The sequence below is a fragment of the Cebidichthys violaceus genome, unplaced genomic scaffold (assembly GCF_023349555.1).
Source record: "Cebidichthys violaceus isolate CVI_PGR_0920_01 unplaced genomic scaffold, fCebVio1.0.p SCAF_5, whole genome shotgun sequence".
Classification (NCBI taxonomy): domain Eukaryota; kingdom Metazoa; phylum Chordata; class Actinopteri; order Perciformes; family Stichaeidae; genus Cebidichthys; species Cebidichthys violaceus.
In genome coordinates, this window is record NW_027176705.1 from 4,562,444 (window position 1) to 4,582,148 (window position 19,705).

A 19,705-nucleotide genomic window follows, 5' to 3' on the forward strand; every position below is an offset into this window, starting at 1 on the left:
GCTAAAATCCAGTGGAATGGGAAGCAGAGACTGGGTCTGCAAGACAGTGCAAAAGGAGGCACAAGATTGCAAATGAGGGGATTATCTGAGCTGTTCCTTATAGCCTTAAAATAAAGTGATAGCTTTCTGAAGCCTACATTCTGCAGTAATAGTCCAAGGAAATTGCATTCACAATGTCCCTCTCCTCTGTAGCAGTAAATGAAAGGATGGCAAGTCTGCCCCGCGTACCATCCAGCAGCCACAATAAAAAAAAACTGAGAATGGCAAAAGCATATTCCTAGCTGACAATTAAACTGTAACAAAAAGGCTGCATTTATGGAGGAAAATGAAATTTACTGATCATAAAACAATTCATTAACTATTGTAAGAGTATAACATTAGCATGAACACCATTATCAGGATACATTAGCAAGGTTGTGAGGCAATTCTACTCACCATTAAGGCCAGCAATTCCAGTCTAAATGTTTTACTTTTGTACATCACCCTTTTGTTACTCAGTAATCAGCACTTGTCCCCAGGAGAAATGCTGCCCTGGAGAATTCCCCTTAAAATGTTTGACCCTGAAAGGCGGGTCATGTCAGAACTCTCCTTTGCTCTTCCACCATTTTAAAAGCTGAACAGAGCACCCTTCACAGAAACAGAGAGCTCAGGGCAAAAGAGGCTAATATGTAACTGTCATCATGGGCGAGGATGAAACGCATGCAAGGACCGGGTTAAACGACACCCAACACCACCGCATTCTATTGCACACTCAAAACGGGTTCAAGCCAATTCCCTCTTTATTGTCTGACCCAAAAATAAATCTACAAATCCGTCAAATTGAAACGATAACTTTGATTAATGGTTGGCAACCCTGAACAAGGTTTCCAGGGAAGCCTACTGAGGTTAGGACACCATCCAATGTTTCAGTTGGGCTGTAGTGGTCGTGGAGACACCAGCTGCCGAGCAGTTTGAATCAAATCCCACTTTCACGCTCCATGGTAGAGTATGATAAATACTGTGCTCTGGTTACACCGCCTGGTCACTTTGCATGAACCACGAACACCACCTGGAGCTGGGATCTCAATATGGATGTGAAATCAAATCGCAGTGCAACTAGGAGTTGGCTTCAATGTTCCTGTTGTACATTCTCAATTGGGTCTGTATGTGCTAATAATGTTACAGTGGAACACAGTTAAGCCACGGATGTCTTTATATACCCCATTACTGCTGATAAAGGCCCAACAACAACGAAAAAAAGAGTGCTGCGGGACCAAAAATGGCTTCCCGGCTAATGACAACGCTGCATAAGTTACTTTAGAGAAGATCTGTAACTGACTTGATTAGAGGGAACTGTTCTGCACATTTTTAGCCACATTTTACAACGCAATGGGTTTCCTCTTATGCTGGACGTCACATATGGGCTGCTGATGTCTTCACTCTTGAAGTCATCCTAACAAACGAGCCATAAAAAGTGCATAGGCAGTCACAGTGGCGAGTCATTTACAAGATACAATAAATCATCAAAGCCCAGTCTCACTCCGGCGGTCCTGGAGATTAGGTCGAGCCGGGCCTCTTCGTGAGCTACCAACCTAATCTCCTTTTGCATCTCATATCGTAGATACGGGAGTCCTCTAATCCGCTCATTGGGTGGACAGCTGCAAGCAGACGTTTAACTGTCTGCTACTGTAGCTGCAGCCGCTTTGGCCTCCAAAACCCAATTTAGTCAACAGCTATATATGGATTGACATACATTTTAATTAGGATAAGCACTGCTCTGCCATTCCTTATCTTATTCCATTAGCAGCTTTTCGAAGTTGAGGTTCCTTTAATGAATGAGTGCCTTTTTAAAGTGTGACACCTCCCTAACCCTTTTGAAAAGCCAACTGCCATTCCAGGGAAAGTTGATGTGATAACAACCCTGGGTAGGTAAGCCAACCGGCAGGCAGGAGAACCAATTAAAAGCCGACTGGGCAGAGGCTCAGGGACACCAGAGAAGAAGAAAAACATGACACGGGAGGTAACCTGCCTTAAAGGGCTGCGGCTGCCCATTGTAAAGAGAACAATATAGCAACTCCAAGCTAGCTTTTTCCATGCTGTCTGTAAAGTGAAAGCCTGGCCTCTTGCTTGTCAATTCTATTGTTAGGAGCAGGCAGGAGCCGCTCCCCATTCACCTCATACACATTAAATAGTCTGCATTGTTTGGGGAGCCAAATGGCAATGGCAGGCACACATGCCTTGAGAATGTGCACACACAGCTTCTTTTTAGATCCGTTCTTATAAAGACTAAGAGCTTGGAGATACCTTAAAATATGCCATGGTTGGAGCTAATGTTTTAATGGTAAATGACTTTGCATCTAAATAAACAGTGTAAAAAAGCACAGATCCTCAGTGAAGGAGCCAATGGGGCACACAGTGGAGGCACCATTGTAGGGTCTATTCAAGAATCAAAATGCCCTAATTTGTGCGGCCATAATGCACAATGTCAAATTGATGTTCAACAGGTTCTATATTGTCGTCTGTCAAACCATTATGTCTGCAGAAGAATTCCCCCACTGTGAAACTGCTTGACCCCTCCTTTTCAGCTCCTACCCTAAAACATGAATGTCAATCATTCTGATTCATATCCGACTGGTCCTCTTACATAAATCATGTACCCAAACACACTTTGTATTTATGGAAACTCCCTGCTAAAATCACGTCTGGGCTGGACATTTTAATGACATAAAACTGGTTAATGGGCTCGATTACATGGCAAATTATCTGAGTCAAAACACCTTTTCACAACTGCAAAAGGTCTGATTAGTCCAATAATTTAATGTAGCCTACGTAAGTGTGATTGAGAGAAACGAAATGTAAGTTGCAGTACTCACAGTGTGAGGGAATTAAAGTGAAAATACTATTTTTGTTGATTTCATCATACTAAGCCATTTGAACTGCACACAAACAAGCTCAAGCCAATTATTTCTAATCATGTGTCCCTGGAGAAAAGTGACACAGATTCTAAACGAAGGTCAGGTGACCCATCTCCTGTCATCACAAATCATGCACGAGAAGAACATGTTTGAGATACCCAGACGAACGCAATGAGAAAAATTCAAAATGTCAAGCAGGTAGTGTGTATAATCTGTCCATCAATGCACCACCCTTCATCCATTTACCAGATGTGTGTGTGCTGATTTACAGCCAGAAGCAAGGCAACCTGTGTCATTTCATTCCTGCGACTGGGTTGCAGCTGAGGTGTTGACATGCTTGCTCGCCGAGGGGTTGAGGGGAGAACTCGCTGGGTGGTGAAAGAGAGATAGTTGTGAGAGAAACTAAGAGAGAGGTAGATTTGGGGGGCAGAAAAAGTGAGTGGGATAAAGATGGAACATGTGGTGGATTGAGCTGAGGTTTTTTTTTTGGGGGGGGGGGGGGGGCTGCTACTGTTTCTTGCTAGGTCAGCAGACTGGGGCCGATTCCAGGACGGCTTATCTTTCAGCAGGAATACCACAATTGCACCAAAGGCATGGACAGGAGGGAAAGAGGAGGCCGGCACTATGCTGCAGAATGCTGGGATAAAATGCCATAAAAAGAGTGACAATTAACATTTTTAGAAAGCTCTGCTTTGTGTTTAAGCTTTGTATACACATCTCACAATGAGCTGAAAGACCCAAAACAGCCGCGGAGTCCAGCTGAGCAACCCCTTTCACATTTGAGTAGTGCTGTGATCTATATTGAATGAAGAAATATGGAAAGATATTGATCTTTTTATCCAACTCTCACCTCTGATATGTGTAAACTTGCCTCTTTACACCCATAAGCACAGCATGCCAAGTGCCACCTATGCATCCACTGCCATATAAATGGAAAGCAAGTGTGTGTCTGCTTCTTCAAAAGCGTAGCCTGCTTTAAAACAGCTCTGTGGGGGTCATGGGAAGTTGTGGAATGCGTGGCAGTCCAAAGCACACGGGGATGCCAGGTTGCTCAGGTCTGCTCCCACAGCTGCATGAAAGTAAAAGGCTTGGCAGCACAGTTAACAGAACTCCAATCGGGGAACAAGCTGCACATCACATCAGGGAAAACAGATCAAAAACAAAAACCCCTTTTCCCATCTGCCACTTGTGTAAATGGCATTTTGAATACACCATCCTACCAACGCATGTTGCCAATTCAAAATCAGCACAGAGTCTCTGCATGAACATTCCCTGAAGAGCAGCCAGCAATAAATTTTCCACCTGGTGTTTGCCTACCAGCCGTACAAACACAGATAATCTTGTAGCACGTTGAAAGGATGCCTGACTTTAACAGTACAAGTAACAAACGGGGAACTGAGTCCTCAAAAAGGAGAGACATCATTCAATCATGTTGTCGAGGAGGTGAAGGGGTGGGTGGGGATGCCCTCCCAAGTAATTTCCCCGAGGGTGTGCACTGCAGCGGGGAGATAAGTAACCCAGCTGAACACAAGGCTGGCATTCTATCCCGAGTCCAAAAGACAAAAACGCCGGAATCTTTCTGAAGAGAGGAATCTGACAATGCAGCATTTGTCTCGTAGCCAGCTGGAGAACAAGCTCCCCATAGACACGATGATATGAAACACTGTGCGCACCAACTTTAAACTCAGAAGATTACTATAAACAATCTTATTTCAAACTGGCACAGCAACAAAGATCGATATTGGATTATTTCAATGAAATTCAAACTGAGACAGAACTGATTATGCAAAGGTCTCGGAAAATAAGCGAAAAGTACTTATAAAGCATCAAATCCCATGCTTTTCATTAATCCTTAACAAAGAAAAAACACCAACAAGTTGAAGGTAAAGCCTCGTTCAGCAGCATGCAGTTCATGCAGAGTGCATTAAATGAACAGTGTAAGTAGTAGCAAACTGTGCAGCCAAGCTAATTATACAAAGCCGGCAACTGAATCTGAGCATTGTAACTTATGACTTAGCACCTCCTCCACTATCACCGTCCACCGCCCAAACGACAACTGTAATAACCCTAAGCCTTGTTAATGACTTCATATAACGTGTTTTCCATAGACAGATGGTATCATTTAAGTTTTTTAAAACGTGGCGGGACCTTGGATAAATTAAGCCCCATGGTAAAAGAAGCTAATAAAACAAATTATCTCCTCACCACCTTCACATCAAATCCATTGGAGACATGTCTCTAGAGACACAGGAGCACTTGACATTTAATACTGTTTACAAATGGGTTATAAAAGCCCAACACACAGGTAGCCCCTCGAACAACTTAACAGCCATCTGCTGGTAAAGCAACACACAAAGGGTACACTCGAGCAACCATCTTAACCGAGAGGCTCCAATGTCTTATCAGCTCTTTTTCATGTGAAGTAAGGCGTAAGAAAAACGTAAAATATAAATCGTAAAATGTTATGTTCGCAGGCCTTTTGTTGTAGGTTTCATTACCTAAAGTACACTGAAACCAAGACACACCTACTACTATTGCTTTACTACAAGTCAATACCAGAAGGTGGATTGCCTTTCTCCAACAATCTCCACCGCTCATAACTCTACTGACTGTGTCCACCAGAGTCAGTGGGAGGCAGCTAATGTAACCACTGTATCCTTGAGGCTAGCTGCATTAGCGCACACTGCCCATAGCACGGCGCACAGATAAAAGTCTATTTTCAGCCCCTTGATTAACACCGAGCTTTCCACATGTAATGTAAGCCAGCTGTCACACTCATAACGCTGTCCTAAAAAAAGGAGCAATGTTTACAGCTCCACATATCAGAGTACACTGTGTTTGAGTGGTGTTTCGTCTTCTTCTTTCTGTCCCCATTTTCGACTGCGAGAGGCCTGGCAGCAATCCCGTGTACTCTCCCTTAACTAATAAACAAAGAATGGTTTCCCTTATATAGCTCTATTCAAACTCTACAACCTCCGCAGGCAACATCAGAGGCTTGCAGGGGAGGTGGGAAGTACAAGCAAGTCTCTTCCAGACGGAGAGATTTCAGCCAAGGGCAAGGAGCAAGTATGATTGTGTAACGGTCACGCATTGAGAGCCACTTTTAGAGCTCTTTCTGGTGCCATCCAGGTTGGATAGGTTTGAAAGGGCTACAATGTGAGACACGTCCACCACAAAACTATCTAAAAAAAAATATTTAAAAAAAGCAAAGTGTCACACATCAAGAAAATGAAACTGACAAATCACATTTTGTTGTAGTGGGCCTAAAATTAAAACTAATTTCCAAACAGGAGACATGATAAACAAGGCTCATCCTGCCAGTTCAAAGTGTGTGTTAAACCTTTTTCAATTGCTTGTGGTCAAGTGTCACTATGTGTGATGGTGGTCAACATGCACTTCGCACCTTAACACAAGGTATGACAAAAGAGAGAACTCGATGTTAATCTCTGTAAACAAAAAAGAATAGCATAAAGAATTAAAATAACTGAATTATTTTGTCTTCTCCATGAGTTAACGAACTAAAGATAAACTACAGTTAGTAGGCTACAGAATATTTGAAGACTGCAGCAACCGATGGACATCTTTACATATCAAGACTCCAAGGTCTAACAAAAATGTTAAGTCAAAAATCTAATTGTGACCCTAAAATACAAAGTCAAATCAAATCATGGATTTGGAGAATCATGACACACTGCATTACTAACTCCATGGTCAAATTACATAGAAACTCTAAACTATCTAAATCATTTTGGGGCGTGGCACCTTGTTGTTTAACATGTCATGTGACATAAATGATGAGCCAAAAATACTAATTAATTTATTTATTTTTTTGATAATTGACTGAAGGACAATTTCATAGAGCATACATTCTGCCAAATCCCCTGAATTACAACAATCTGTTCATCGCACTCACATATTCAGAACACTTTTTTTCCCATTCTGTATCTGCAACACTGGGACCATTTGCGCTCCTCAGCCAGCAGCGTGGCCATATACAGCAGGGTCTCCATGCATTTGTAGCAAGAATTTATCCTTATGAGAAAACCAAGAATAGATGCCCCCAGGCTGCAGGAGGGTTGAGGAGGAGGCGGGTGGGATACATTTCCAGCACTCCCAGAACGTTCAATTAGCCCCGCTTGACGAAGCTCCACAGTCACTTCCTGGGGAATTCCACTGCAGGATTATTTTTCCCAAACCACAGCGTCACAGGGACAAAAATAAATTTGATGAGTGATACAAATGTTGCAATTTTGTCAACAAAACACAAACTTGTCGAGTAATGAGAACTCCGTTTGTGATCGACGTAACGGATACAGTTTCACCCCCAACTGCCGAGTGATCTTCAAAGCAAGCAGAGAAAAGTTAGACGCAGTCACGCTTGCCCTCATCTTTAATATACAAGGATGGGGCCAAAGATTTCATTGGCAGAATCATCAGAGTTGCATGCGCTCATCCACTGGTTTTAATTTTGGTTGCAGAGGCAATTGATAGCCTGTCTTGTTCAAATGCCAATCCTTATTTTTGTCTACAGTATAGATATGACTTTGGACTGCACAAAAAGGCAACTTGCATGTTTAATGTTTTCTGACTCCTCTGCAGTACTTGGAGTGACGCATGAAAAAAACTTTGGATAAGATACCAAAAATAACCACAACAAGTAGCATTTGTCATCAAGTAGTCCAGTGAGTGAATCCAAGAGAACGCACTTTGATCAGGAGCACTTGTTGTGTTGGAGAGAGTTGCATTGTTCATATTCAAGCTGCAGAATCTCTGACTTGGCCTGAGGGAAAGCAAAATAGCAAGCTCTATACAATGGGCACGCTTCTGTAATATTTAGGCAACTACTGCATCTCCTGGTTACTTTGGCAAGATCAAAAGCACCCAAGCAGAAGGAGAATTTATTTTTAGGGAAGAAAAAGTGCGAAAATGACAGGGTCTCATATAGAAAAATAGTGCTTGGCCGCACGGTGTTTCTTACAAAGCAGCCGGTCTACACTCTGTTGGCAATGCGCTGTGCTTTATGAGCAGCAGACACCTGATTAGGTTACATTTCTGCCCTGGTGACTAAGAGGCATGAGCCTTGAGGTGGCAACCATGGCAGCAGGGATTTCTGCCACAGATGCACTCCAGTAATAGCTGAAGAGCTCATCTGCGACCTGAAACACATTTCAGAGCAGATCCATTTTCAGCCATGGGGGTCGAGATGACGATACACTTTGGTTGAAAACTCCTGGAATTACAAACAGGGGGTTTTGAAGTGTTTTTTTGTAACTCCATGTCCTGACTTCTCTATGAAATTATGTAAACAATAGGATCAGATCACAACTAACCAAAGCCACATTTTTACAGCCGTCCCACAGGAAAAAGAAGAAACAATAGACAGTTTCGTAATTTACAAATCTTTCACAAAAAGGTAAACAAAATCCACACCACAAATGGTATTTTAGCACACTAGTGCAATATTTGAATAATAGTAAGGAAAGGGATAGACAGAGTCAACACAGATCCAACAACCAACAGATATGGGACGCTAATAAAGACACTTTGGTATTCATTTCAAAAAGGTCCAAACATGGACTTCACCTCTTCTCACCACAGGAATCTTTCAAGTTTCATATCATATTCAACCTGGTGTTATCTTCTGGAGCTAGTCAATCTAACAGATACACAACATGGTGCTACAGACACGACTCTTAAGTCCTCTTGAAACACATAAGCATGATGTGTGTATTCCACACAAGGAACATAATGTTTTGATCGGGACATTTTAGCACAGACACAATCCCTGCACTGAAAATATAAGCTCTGATCATTCAGGTGTGGAGCATTCAAGAATCAGTGTGTCAAAATGGTGAATTCTCAGCTGCTAAGTCACCAAACGCCAAAGTTAACTTTGTTTTCATACAAGCTGCATACTACCATCAAACAACGTCATCCATTACAATAGATTAACATAATGTGGTTGTGAATATTGTCATGCTCTTCTACTGAGGTAACGGTTCAAATGAACGACTGCATTCAAAATACCTACTAAGTAGTGGGCAGCATGAGTTTTCATCCCTCATCACTATGACAACCAAACTGGGTCCTGCTGCTCTAGACTGCTCAGCAGGAACCAAAATGTTGTGTTTTTAAACCAGATGGGGGGTCCACTGACTCACGTCACAGCACACACAGAACCACATAGGCAGACTGCTTCAGGGCACCATGGCTGCTCAGACAGACCGCTCCTCCTGAAATGCACTCCATGTTTAATTATAGACCCAAAAAAAAAAAAAAAAAAAAAAAAACAGCCAACATTTCCTATCCTTGAGTCATACAGAGTATTTAAAACCATTCAATTAGCAAAGGCAGAAATAGTTCTTGGTGTTACTGGCAGGCAACACTGTACTGGCTTAAATGTGTGATGCAATGCACATTGGATGGTGCAGGCTCACCAGAACTTAGTGGGAGGTGGGAAAAAACAGAAAGAAGATGGGATGTGCCAAAAAGACATTCATCCAACAATGACCAGCCTTCAGAAGATACACTCCACAACATTACCATTTAAAATAAAGACCGTGGTTGCTTACCTGCTTAAGGGCGGGACGGACAGGATCTCATCATAAATGTCTACGATCTTTTAAAACCAACGCACTGATCTCTTAATTGACAGCAATTTATTTGTTGCTCTCCCTGCTGCATTTGTTGCATGAGATTTAAACTTGGACCTTCACAAAAATAAAGTTCAGCTCAAAGCAGTGAATAGTGATTTTGTCAACCACCTGCCTTTCGTTAATTATAACCCTTCCTTCTAATATTAGTTTGGGGCTAGGACAAAGGAGCGTGGGAAGTGATTCAACGCGTTTTCTGTCTGAAACAAAAAAAACAAAAAAAAAGCACTGACGGGTCAAGCACAGGGGCCCTCTTCCTCACAGGAAGCCCTGCTTGGAATCTTGTGGTTCGGCTGTTTAAGGTTACGCATGCCTCGGTTTGGTCACAACCAAGTGTGAAATTCTGTGATATTGTTAACTTGAACTAGAGCAGACATTCCTCCGCCTCCATTCAGGCCTTTTTATTACCCCCCCCTCACACTGCAGAACTCCACGCATTAAGCACATCACCTTAACACAGCGTTCCCTAAATGTGTGTTAGATACGATTTACAAGGTATTAGACGATGCAAACTGCAGTTAGCTAGAAATACTGCCACTCAACTGTGATATGAAACTTTAAAGTTATACTCATTAAAAAGGCACAGAGGGAGAGTGACTTCAGTCTCTGCTCAGGTAGACATTACTCCACTATATCTTTACATTATTACAACCATAGTTGTTCGCTGCTATATTAATCTCCACAATGTTAAGTACAGCTCCTTTAATATTTCAGTCCTAGTCAGTTTGGCAACAAGCGTGGTTACCATAGTAACAGCAATTGGTGGTTAATACTATAGCAGCTACTCTGTCACAAAAACAACAGAAGAGCAACTGGTTGATCTGTGTACAGTGCAACCAAAGAAACTCACATTGTAGGCATGTGTAGTTAGGCAAATTAAATCAGAGCATGAATGGCGGACTCCGCCACCCACATTGAAAACTACTGCAGGCCTATAGTAATGTATTTACATCGAAGACAGGGCTTGAGTTCATGAAAGTCTTAAGGATAATACGTATGTGTGCATCAAAAGGATGAACAGCAATGGTTTCCTGATTCATAATAATTGTTATCACATTGTTCACACCATTACCACAGGTGAGGAAAGTATGGGGGGGGGGACAAATGACAACACATCAGTATCACAGAAGAACCAATGCCACATAATGGGAATACAATATCAACACTCAATTTCAACAAGATTTCAACCTTTAATGTCAGTCTTCAACTCAAAAATCAAGAGTGGCTCCATTCTGACATACTACAGTTGGGGTCATGCTTGCATGATGTCATCATTTAGACTTTTTTAACCGTACCCTGCCAATAAATTTACAATATCTGACAAACATGCAGACTAAATGTTCTAAGGATTGTCTTTGTTTAATTACATGTAACCTTTATCAGTCAAAATGAACTAACCTATGGCAATTACATGTGCTCTTCGGTTGCCAATTTGGCAGCTGATGCCTAGTTACAAACCTGGCAACCCCTTCCAAACATTTGTTTCAGGCTCCGAGAGCCATAAAAAACAAGGAATGAGTTCCAGGTGACCAGCTGAGAGCTGCACTGAGAAATGAGCAGAGCAGGCACTGATTCTTCCCCCGTTTACTGCTGTAATAGCAGCATCTAATGTTTATTTCAGAACAAGAGAGTCGGAGAGATGTAATTTAACCAGACTTTTCTCTGTACAGCTTAAATTCTGTCCCTTTACACTCCAGCTTCCTTCCACCTGCATGAAAAAAAAGCCTCGTCATCACAAGTTTTTGCATAAAAAAGGCACACAGATCACAAGATTAGCGTTTCCTTTCTCTTCCACCAGCCCTTACAGTCTCTTACAGATAACATGTCATGTGCCTGCTGACTGTACCTCCTGTACGCAGCAGAGCTACCTGGCTGAGCATGAGCAGCAACCGGTTGGCTCCCTCTAGAGATTAAATTGTCGTTATGGGTTGCTTATTACTTCCTCTCTGTGGTCACTGTTGACAGCAACGGCCTGTTTTCATGCAGAACAAAGGGACGGATCAATAAATTAGCCATGTGCTGCTGACAAGTAACCCCTCCCCTGCCGGAGGAGATGATTGGGCTTGAAGGTCTTTACAGGCCATTGAAAGGCTATAGACCAAGCTGCAGGACTTTGGGAATCAGTGAATTGTTTTGCGTTAGTATCTTCATGTTACATGTTTCAATGGCAACAGGGCAAGGTCCTGTATGTTACGCTGGAACAGTAATTTACAGTTTGGTTTTAAGTTCTTCCACTGATGCTTTGAGCTTTGAGCAGACTCAGGTATAAGTTGCTGAAGATTCACACGGTCTCTACTTCCCCGCCACTAATTTCAGCACTAAATAACTGAACAGCTACTCAGTAAAGAGTGTAATTGTTGATCACTCTGCTTCAAGAAGATTGGTTTCAAACTACCATTAGCATAATGGACGCCATAAACACATTCTACTAGAAGGTCAGTGCAGTCGCTAACATAATGAAAAAGCTTTTGCTTGCTGCTTTTATGTCAGGAAAGCCAGATAGAGTTTGGTCCGTCTAATAAATTATTGGTGCCGTCGCTGGTGACAGAGCCGCATACTAAGCAGCTGATGGTAACAGTTAACCATGAGGCTCGCGAAAATGACATTTTCACCGAGATGAAACGGAAGCAACAACTGACCAGCGGAGAAGAAACAGGGGCCTGGGCTCATTAGATGAGAGCTGCCATTTTGAAAGGACAAATTTTAACATAGGGCAACTTGAGGGGATGGGATGACATTCTCGTGCCGCCGCAATTTTCTTCACACCTTTATTAACTATAGATTTTTTTGGAGAAAATCTATTTAATAACTGCCAACCATTCGCACAAGAAATTCTGTCCCAAACACCCAAACGGACCACAACACACAGACAGACGGGTGTTAGACATACCTTGAGGATGTGTAACAAACCAGTCAGAGGAGAGCTCTCGTTCCTGAGGCATTACACACACATTGGAGCCGCCTGCAGCCTATAAGGTCATGTGTCTTATCCTGACAAGCCAAGGTCTATGCAGCCAAAGGGGGAGTGTGTGAGTGTGTGAGTGGTGTGCGCCCGATGGGAGGTTTCAGGCAACAGATTTACTTTTGCCCATTAAACTGCCAAAGAAACTGACTTGCACATCAAACATCGCAGCAACATCTCTGGCTTCATCACCAGTGGCCCCCATCTCATATGACCCGTCACCTATTGCCGGCTCACAGTCCCACACAGGTCTCCGGCTGCCTTGCTGAAATTCCATTCCTTTTTGGAGAATGGAGTTTATTGATCCACGAGCACAAACAAGTGATCATTCTACTCAATTCCCTGCCAAATAGGGGGGACACATTTTTTAAATATCATGAGATTCCCTGCAGTAATAACAACAGATACAGCATGTGAATGGCAGGCTAATCAGAGCCTGCCATCTATGAAGGGGTGTGGCAGCGGAGCCAACACGGGCAGCCATCCACCACAATCCATGCAAACCTGGAAGGATAGCTGCTGCTGCTGCTGCTGCTGCAGAGGAGCCATACATTATGCTACATGCCCCCCCCACCCATGCCGCTCTGCTCTCATTGTCACCATGGCCGTGGTAACCACATGCATCGAAAACATGCTGGAATCAACGCGCACGGTTGGTAACACTCCCCCCCCCCCTGCACGGTATATATTTAACGGTGTGGTGAAGCGATAGCGCGTGTGGGTTTTCCTTTTCACGAGCTGTGCTCTTTCACACGGCCAGCCACGCGCGTTACACAGGTGGCCGCCCTGTCAGAGCGCGTGTCAGACATGGCATTCCTGACATGTATTATTCAAACAAAAGTTGGAAACTGTGGCATTAGTGGCGGCTTGAATGGCGTGGTAAACGTAAACATGGCGGAGGCTGGGCAGTGCAATGTTAACCAGCCCCTCCGTGAACTCCCCGTGCCTCTTTGACTCTGCACACCCACCACCACACAGCCAAGCCTTCCGTTGTCCACGCGCTGAATCCTGCGGCTTCAAAAAAACACATACAACGGCGTTGCCAAAAAAATAAATAAAAATCCTCACCGGGTGACCCCCTGCAGCGCCCCGTGGTCTGTAAAGTCGCCAAAAAAAAACAAAAAAAAACGATGCCACTGTAGAAGTCGACCACTGAAGGCTCCACAAGTTTGTGTTGATTCTAACGAGCATCGCAGCCTCTGAAACATAACTTAGGCTTTTCAGCAGCGATCCATTCAAAAGCCCGACATGTAAAGCGGTCACAGAGAGGCTCCCATCCAGTGGGCTCGGGACTCACGCTGGGCTCTCAGGCGCGCACATACACACACACCTACACACACAGCGTGCGGGGTTTTATTCTACAGCTTTGGTCGGAGAGAGAAGGTCAGACGGATCGCTACGTCTGCTGCGGGCGAGATGGGCAGCAGAATAAGCCGATTACAGGGTTGTAAACCTACCTTTGGGTCCGCTACTGGGGCATTCCAAGCAAGGCAGCCCTGAGAAGATGCACATTAGCCGACAGTCCCGCTTCTCAGCAGCAGAATTGCCTCTGCGTTGAGGGAAATTTCCAAGTGGCTGGACAGTGTGTGAGCAGCGGCAGCGGCACTATGTGTGTGTAAATGGGGAGGGGAGGAGGGGGGAGCTAATCCTACGGTGGGGCAAAGAGGAAATGCGTCATTATTAATGGACCGAACACTTTGGAGTCCATCCATACACACCCCTGTTGTCCACGGAGACTACAAATGGGGGGAATTAAGTGATATTTATTTATGTTAAAAAAAATATATAAATATTGTGTGATGCAGTATAATTTTGTATTATTGGTTGGCTCCAGATTATCATGTTGTGGCTGGGTAATAAGTAAATGCCCTTAAGTATTGGTCTCAAACCATAAAGGAAGAAAGAATTCCCTGTGAAAGGCATCCAAACATCACCACCTGCTCAAACATGAGCCGACCCATTGTTTGTTTTACTGTAGGCTGTGGGTGGTGAGAACCAGTGACCTCAAACCAGCCAACTGTATGCTTCTCCCTCGCTTTGTCCAACAAACCGGGATCCCATTATCTTAAGGGATACTTCAGCAATTTAGTATTGAATTAACACAAAAGTACCCTGCTTGGAATATATATATATAGGCTAGTGTAAGTAGTTTGATTAGTTAAAAATTCTCAAAGTCTTCGTCCTTAGTTGCATATTGGACCACGATTGGCTGCTAGTTTTGATGTGACAAAGTTGGGCTCATACATAAAGATGTTAAATTGGGATAGACAGAAACCTTCCTTCTTCTGCAGATACATATGAATGAAATAGCCTCCTAGTGCTAAAGTCTACATACATCATTGTGCACAGTGAAGGTTAAATATCCATGTCAACAAACAAGAAGAAAAGCACCTCCAGAGCCACAGATTACATGAAACAACTGTTTTCACACGCTGCAAAGTATTCTTTGTTTTGACTAAACCGCTCATGAGGCCCTTTAAGTACAAGCGCTAAAATTATTTCAGCCATAAAATACTTAATGCTGGGCCCAGCAACTCCCTGGAAGAACGACATTCGATAGAGATTATTATCTGTGCAGGGGTCGGTTGAGGTGAAGCAGGACAAAAATATAAACTGAGGGATAGGAGGCATTTGCTCCACATGCTATAAATGGATACTGGGTCCTTGTTGTCAGGGTACAGTTGGCTGAAATGTGAACCTAAGGTGGAGCAAAGCTTAAGATGCTGACCCGAGCCGGAGCAGGACAATCTTAGCTGGATTCCAGACATTCTGATGGAAGCCCCTTGTTACTGTCAGAGCCATTAACACGTCTGTCCTTCTGTCTGCTTCTATAATCCAGACTTCCAGAAACACTCCATCATCAGGTATGTAACATGACCAAGTGATAAACAGCCTTTTCAAATTAAGAGCAGTTTCCAGGCAGAAATGTCAACTAACTTGGAAGTCTTTTTCATGTGTCAATAATTCATGTAAAAAAACTACAAAAGTTGTCCAAAACAACACCTACCAAAACCATAAAATCATGGTCAAAGAAGTTACCTTTGAAATAAGATCCCAAAGATTTTAATGTTGACACTTTTGCGGTTTCCTTTCAACAAGCACACGCAGGCATGAAGGCAGGAAGAGGGGGGAAAAAAATCCCTTTTCAAGTAAACCAGGCCTCTCCAACAGAAGAGAGGTCAGGTTTTGGCCTGTGTTTAACTTCACGATTAATGATTAGTGCTGTAACTCTGTGAGGTGTTTCTGCACTGAAAACATGAAAAGGTACTGGACCCGCGAAACCTTACAGAAACTAGCAGGTGAGCTTGTGACTGCTTCCAGTATGCCAGTAAGCATGTGTAAAGTCAATTGTATTGAGCACAATATCAGTATACATGTTTTGACCTATGAACAGTGCAGCCAATAAGCTGAAATCAGACAAATGCCACCACCTGGTGGCTAAACACATGCAATACAAATTACAGAAAAAAATACTACTACTTAGAATTGTGGTGAGAGTGGATCTCTAGAAAATTCACGATTTTTCTACATCAATATTTTTATTGACACATTTGCACAAGTCTTAACGGTTTTAGGAGACAGATCAGGCCAAATATAATGTATTTTTGCATGCTTTGCTGCAATATAGGAGACATTTCAATACCATTCTGTGTATTATACTTGGTTAAATGTAGTAAAGAAGCAAAGAAGTTGTATTTGAAAAAGTCTTCAATGACAAGATTTCCACAGTCATCACATTACTTTGTTTCAGTTTCACAGAGAATAACTTTACACTCACCCACCAGGTTCAGTATTTGGGAGGAGAAGCTGATGTAATTTTTGCACAAAAACATTTTTGACAATAGAGTTAGGCTAAAGAAAATCATGTTCTTGCTGCAAAAAAAATCAATTATGTAAATTAGTTTTACTTTGAAGTCCAAGCATTTTTTAACAAGAATACTGCATCAGTTTATTGAACATATTGTAGAAAGTATATTCAGTCTAAATAAGCTACTGCTGAGGAGATTAATCTGCACAAACATTTACATCAGGACAGATAAGACTATAAAAACATTTTGTGACACTTACATATTTAAGTCAAAGTGGCCAAAGAAAAACAGACCTCTGTAATTCAGTTTTGAACAACTCTGGCTCACTGTTTTGGCTGACAACGTTTTGTACATTTAGAGTTTGTCATCCCAACGCAACACATACACACCCTGCAAACATACAGAGAAACCCTTCGACCGTCTACTCCGCTGCCTCTACTTCTTTGGGCTTCGGCTCACGTATTTCAGACTCCATCCCCGGCAAACTAGTTCTCCTCCGTGCAGCCGTCTCAATCTTCTGCACTAGCTCCACGTCCCACGGGTGAGTGACAAAGCTGAGCACCTCCCCGTCCACCACCCCTCCCGCCCTGCCCACCCTCCCTGCCCTGTGGATGTAGTCCGTGTGGGATTCTGGGGAGTCGTAGTTGACCACCAAGCGCACTCCGGATGTGTCCAGGCCACGTGAAGCGATGTCTGTGCATATCAACACATCTACCAGTCCGGGCTTCTGAAACGAGCGGAAGATCCCTGCGCGTACAGCAGCGGGCATCTCCCCTTGCAGACGCGCGTGCCGCACTCCCATCTCCTCCAGCGAGTAGCCCAGCCAGTTGACGGTGGCAGACTTGTTGCAGAACACCAGAGCAGCGCCCCCTCCTTTCTCCTGTTGGAGAAACTTCAGGGCTTGGTGGAGCTCCAGGATCTTGTCCTCGCCCCTTACCTTCAGGAACGTCTGCTTGACGTGTGGCATGAGGAAGTGCAGCATCTTGCTCTTGATGACCACCATGCTGCCGAGGTCGGTCACCTGGCTGAGCACTTCCCCGACGCCCCCAGGGAAGGTGGCCCCCACCACCAGCAGCTGGGCTTTGTGGCCCGGGCCTCGCGTCTCCTTGGGGTCCCTAGCGATGCGCGTGTGGAGCAGGATGTTCTCCAGCATGTCAGAGAAGCTGGGGTCGAACATGGTGTCAGCCTCGTCCACCACGAAGAAGCTCAGCTCGCTCAAGTCCACGCAGCGTCTCCGCAGGGCCTTGACCAGAGCACCCGGTGTGGCCACTAAAATATCCGGATGATCCCTCTTAAAGACCGCCTTGATGTGTCCCACCCCCCGCCCCCCACCCACAGTACTCGTCACCAAGCCTAATGGAGCGCACAAAGTCCTGGACACAGCCGCCACTTGCTCAGCTAGCTCTCTGGAAGGCACGAGAACCACGGCACGAGTCTTGTGCGCGCTCTCAGCGTGCATCTCCGACTCATTATCGGCCTGCAGTCTGTGAACAACAGGCAGGAGGTAACTCAGTGTTTTCCCGCAGCCCGTCTCCGCAGCACAGAGGACGTTGTGCCCCTTCATCACCTTTGGGATGGTCTGCAGCTGTACAGTGGTGGGATGGGTGATGTTGACACTGTTCAAAGCTTCCACCAGCTCCTTGCAGATGTGGAGGTTGTTAAAAGTCACCGATGCTTTCTGTTCGACATCCTCATTTTCAGCAACAAAGGGCGCCACCGTCTTGATGTTGTTGATGGTGAAATAGTCACCGAAGGATTTGTTATGCTTCCATCCTTTAGAGCAAAGACTGAGCTGCTCGAACTTCCCGAGGGTGAATCCCGCAGACTGGTTTAGTTCAGGGTTCTTGCTCTGGATCAGGAGCTTGCCAGCTTTGATGGTGTTGATTTTGTTTTGACCTCGAGTCTGTTTTACATTTTCAACGCGCCTCTGCATGGAGCGCGGAATGCGAATAACTGTGTCCTCTGGCGAGACTGCTGTTCGACAATAACGAGTCTGACTAACAGACCGATGAACACGACAGCAGGCCGACACTTTAATAAACTCACGACAGGAAATTCCACTTGAGCAGAGAGCTCGCGACACAGCCGAAGTCAAATAGCCGACCTTCACAGAGTGCATGTTGGTATTTAACTCGCTTGACAGCAGCCAAGAGTCAGCTGACGAGAATTAACACGCAAATACACGACTAAAAGATGAAGACGAGGCCAGTTTAGTGCACTGGGAATCTTAAAAAGTCACTTTACATGTTAAAAAAACACTGTAAATCTGTTAGCATCCAGTTCATCCCGACAGCAGTGTCGCCATGCTTTCTTGGCGAATGTTGATGATGTCAAGTAGGCGGGTACTGATGACGTAAACGCAACATATCAGTTCTCTTTTTCACATTGTATTCAAAGTCGGCAGCAAATACAAAAATAAACATAAATGGAAAAAAATGTAAGAGTCCATGACAATTATACAAACACAAATTGAGAAAAGTAAAAAGCTGGATAATTAATTGATTAGTATTAATATTAATAAAAAAAATGAAAAAACCTATAAATGCTGCAAAAAAAATTGAAAAAGTTTCGAAAGCCTTTTTGTTCGCAAATATTTTTGTTTAATAATATTCACATAGGCTTGGTTAATCATATTGTTCACTTCTCAAGGCATAATAATCCGTATAGATTAATATCTGAAATTATTACATATATGTAGTTTTAAATTGAAAGCATCTTAATTCTAATATTTCAAAAGCACTAACATAAAGCATGGTATAATGGGAATGTGGAAAACACCCAATGTGTGCTTTATGTCACAAAATGTTTTTAGCCTCTTTCCTGATGAAAAGGTTTTTGCAGATTAATTTCCTCAGCAGTTGCTTATTTAGACTGAATATACTCATTACAATATGTTCAACGAACTGATGCAGTATTGCATAATAATAAAACATGCTTGGACTTCAAAGTCAAATCCATTCACATCGTTTTCTCTCCTTTATTTATTTAATTGGGCAAATTTCTCTCTGCAGTTGCCTGCTAGGAATGTTTTCAGTCATTTATGTTGGTCCACACAGTTTAACTTCCCAACAATTGCATTTATATCAAGAAGAGAAAACAGCTGTCTGCATCAGCAGTGCTGTCACATGTAGCATTGATCGTCCATCAGCTAACCTTCCCATGTGCTGAATGAATTGGCTCGCTGATTGATTTATTGCAGCGTTAGAACATCACACACACTTTCAGTAATAGACTCTCTGTCATGTGTTGGACAAACCAATGCTGTGGAACCCCAATGAACTGCAGGGGGTCTTCTTATAAAGGAAGAGAGAACTGAGCTGGGCGTTTACTGGTTATTTCCATATAAATCAAATTATTAATTTCATGAACCTCATTTCAAAGAAAACA

The 19,705-nt window shown here is 43.4% G+C and overlaps 2 protein-coding genes across 2 annotated transcripts in view; both read right to left on the reverse strand.

Annotated features, from left to right (window-relative positions):
* The window catches only part of tln2a (talin 2a), an 86,977-nt gene extending 72,889 nt beyond the window's left edge, over positions 1-14,088 (reverse strand). Inside the window, 1 exon segment of the mRNA XM_068730189.1 lies at positions 13,967-14,088. The gene's annotated coding sequence lies outside the window, so the exon portion shown is untranslated.
* A 1,947-nt stretch (positions 14,089-16,035) lies between these two features.
* Positions 16,036-18,618, reverse strand: ddx28 (DEAD (Asp-Glu-Ala-Asp) box polypeptide 28). Its single transcript, XM_068731154.1, has one exon. The coding sequence runs from the start codon at positions 18,435-18,437 to the stop codon at positions 16,740-16,742; it is 1,698 nt and encodes a 565-aa protein (XP_068587255.1). The 5' UTR covers positions 18,438-18,618; the 3' UTR covers positions 16,036-16,739.
* Positions 18,619-19,705: the final 1,087 nt, after the last annotated feature.

What these genes read in the sequence shown, in the direction of transcription:
- ddx28 (XM_068731154.1), bottom strand. Translation starts at nt 18,437, where the DNA reads ATGCACTCTGTGAAGGTCGGCTATTTGACTTCGGCTGTGTCGCGAGCT.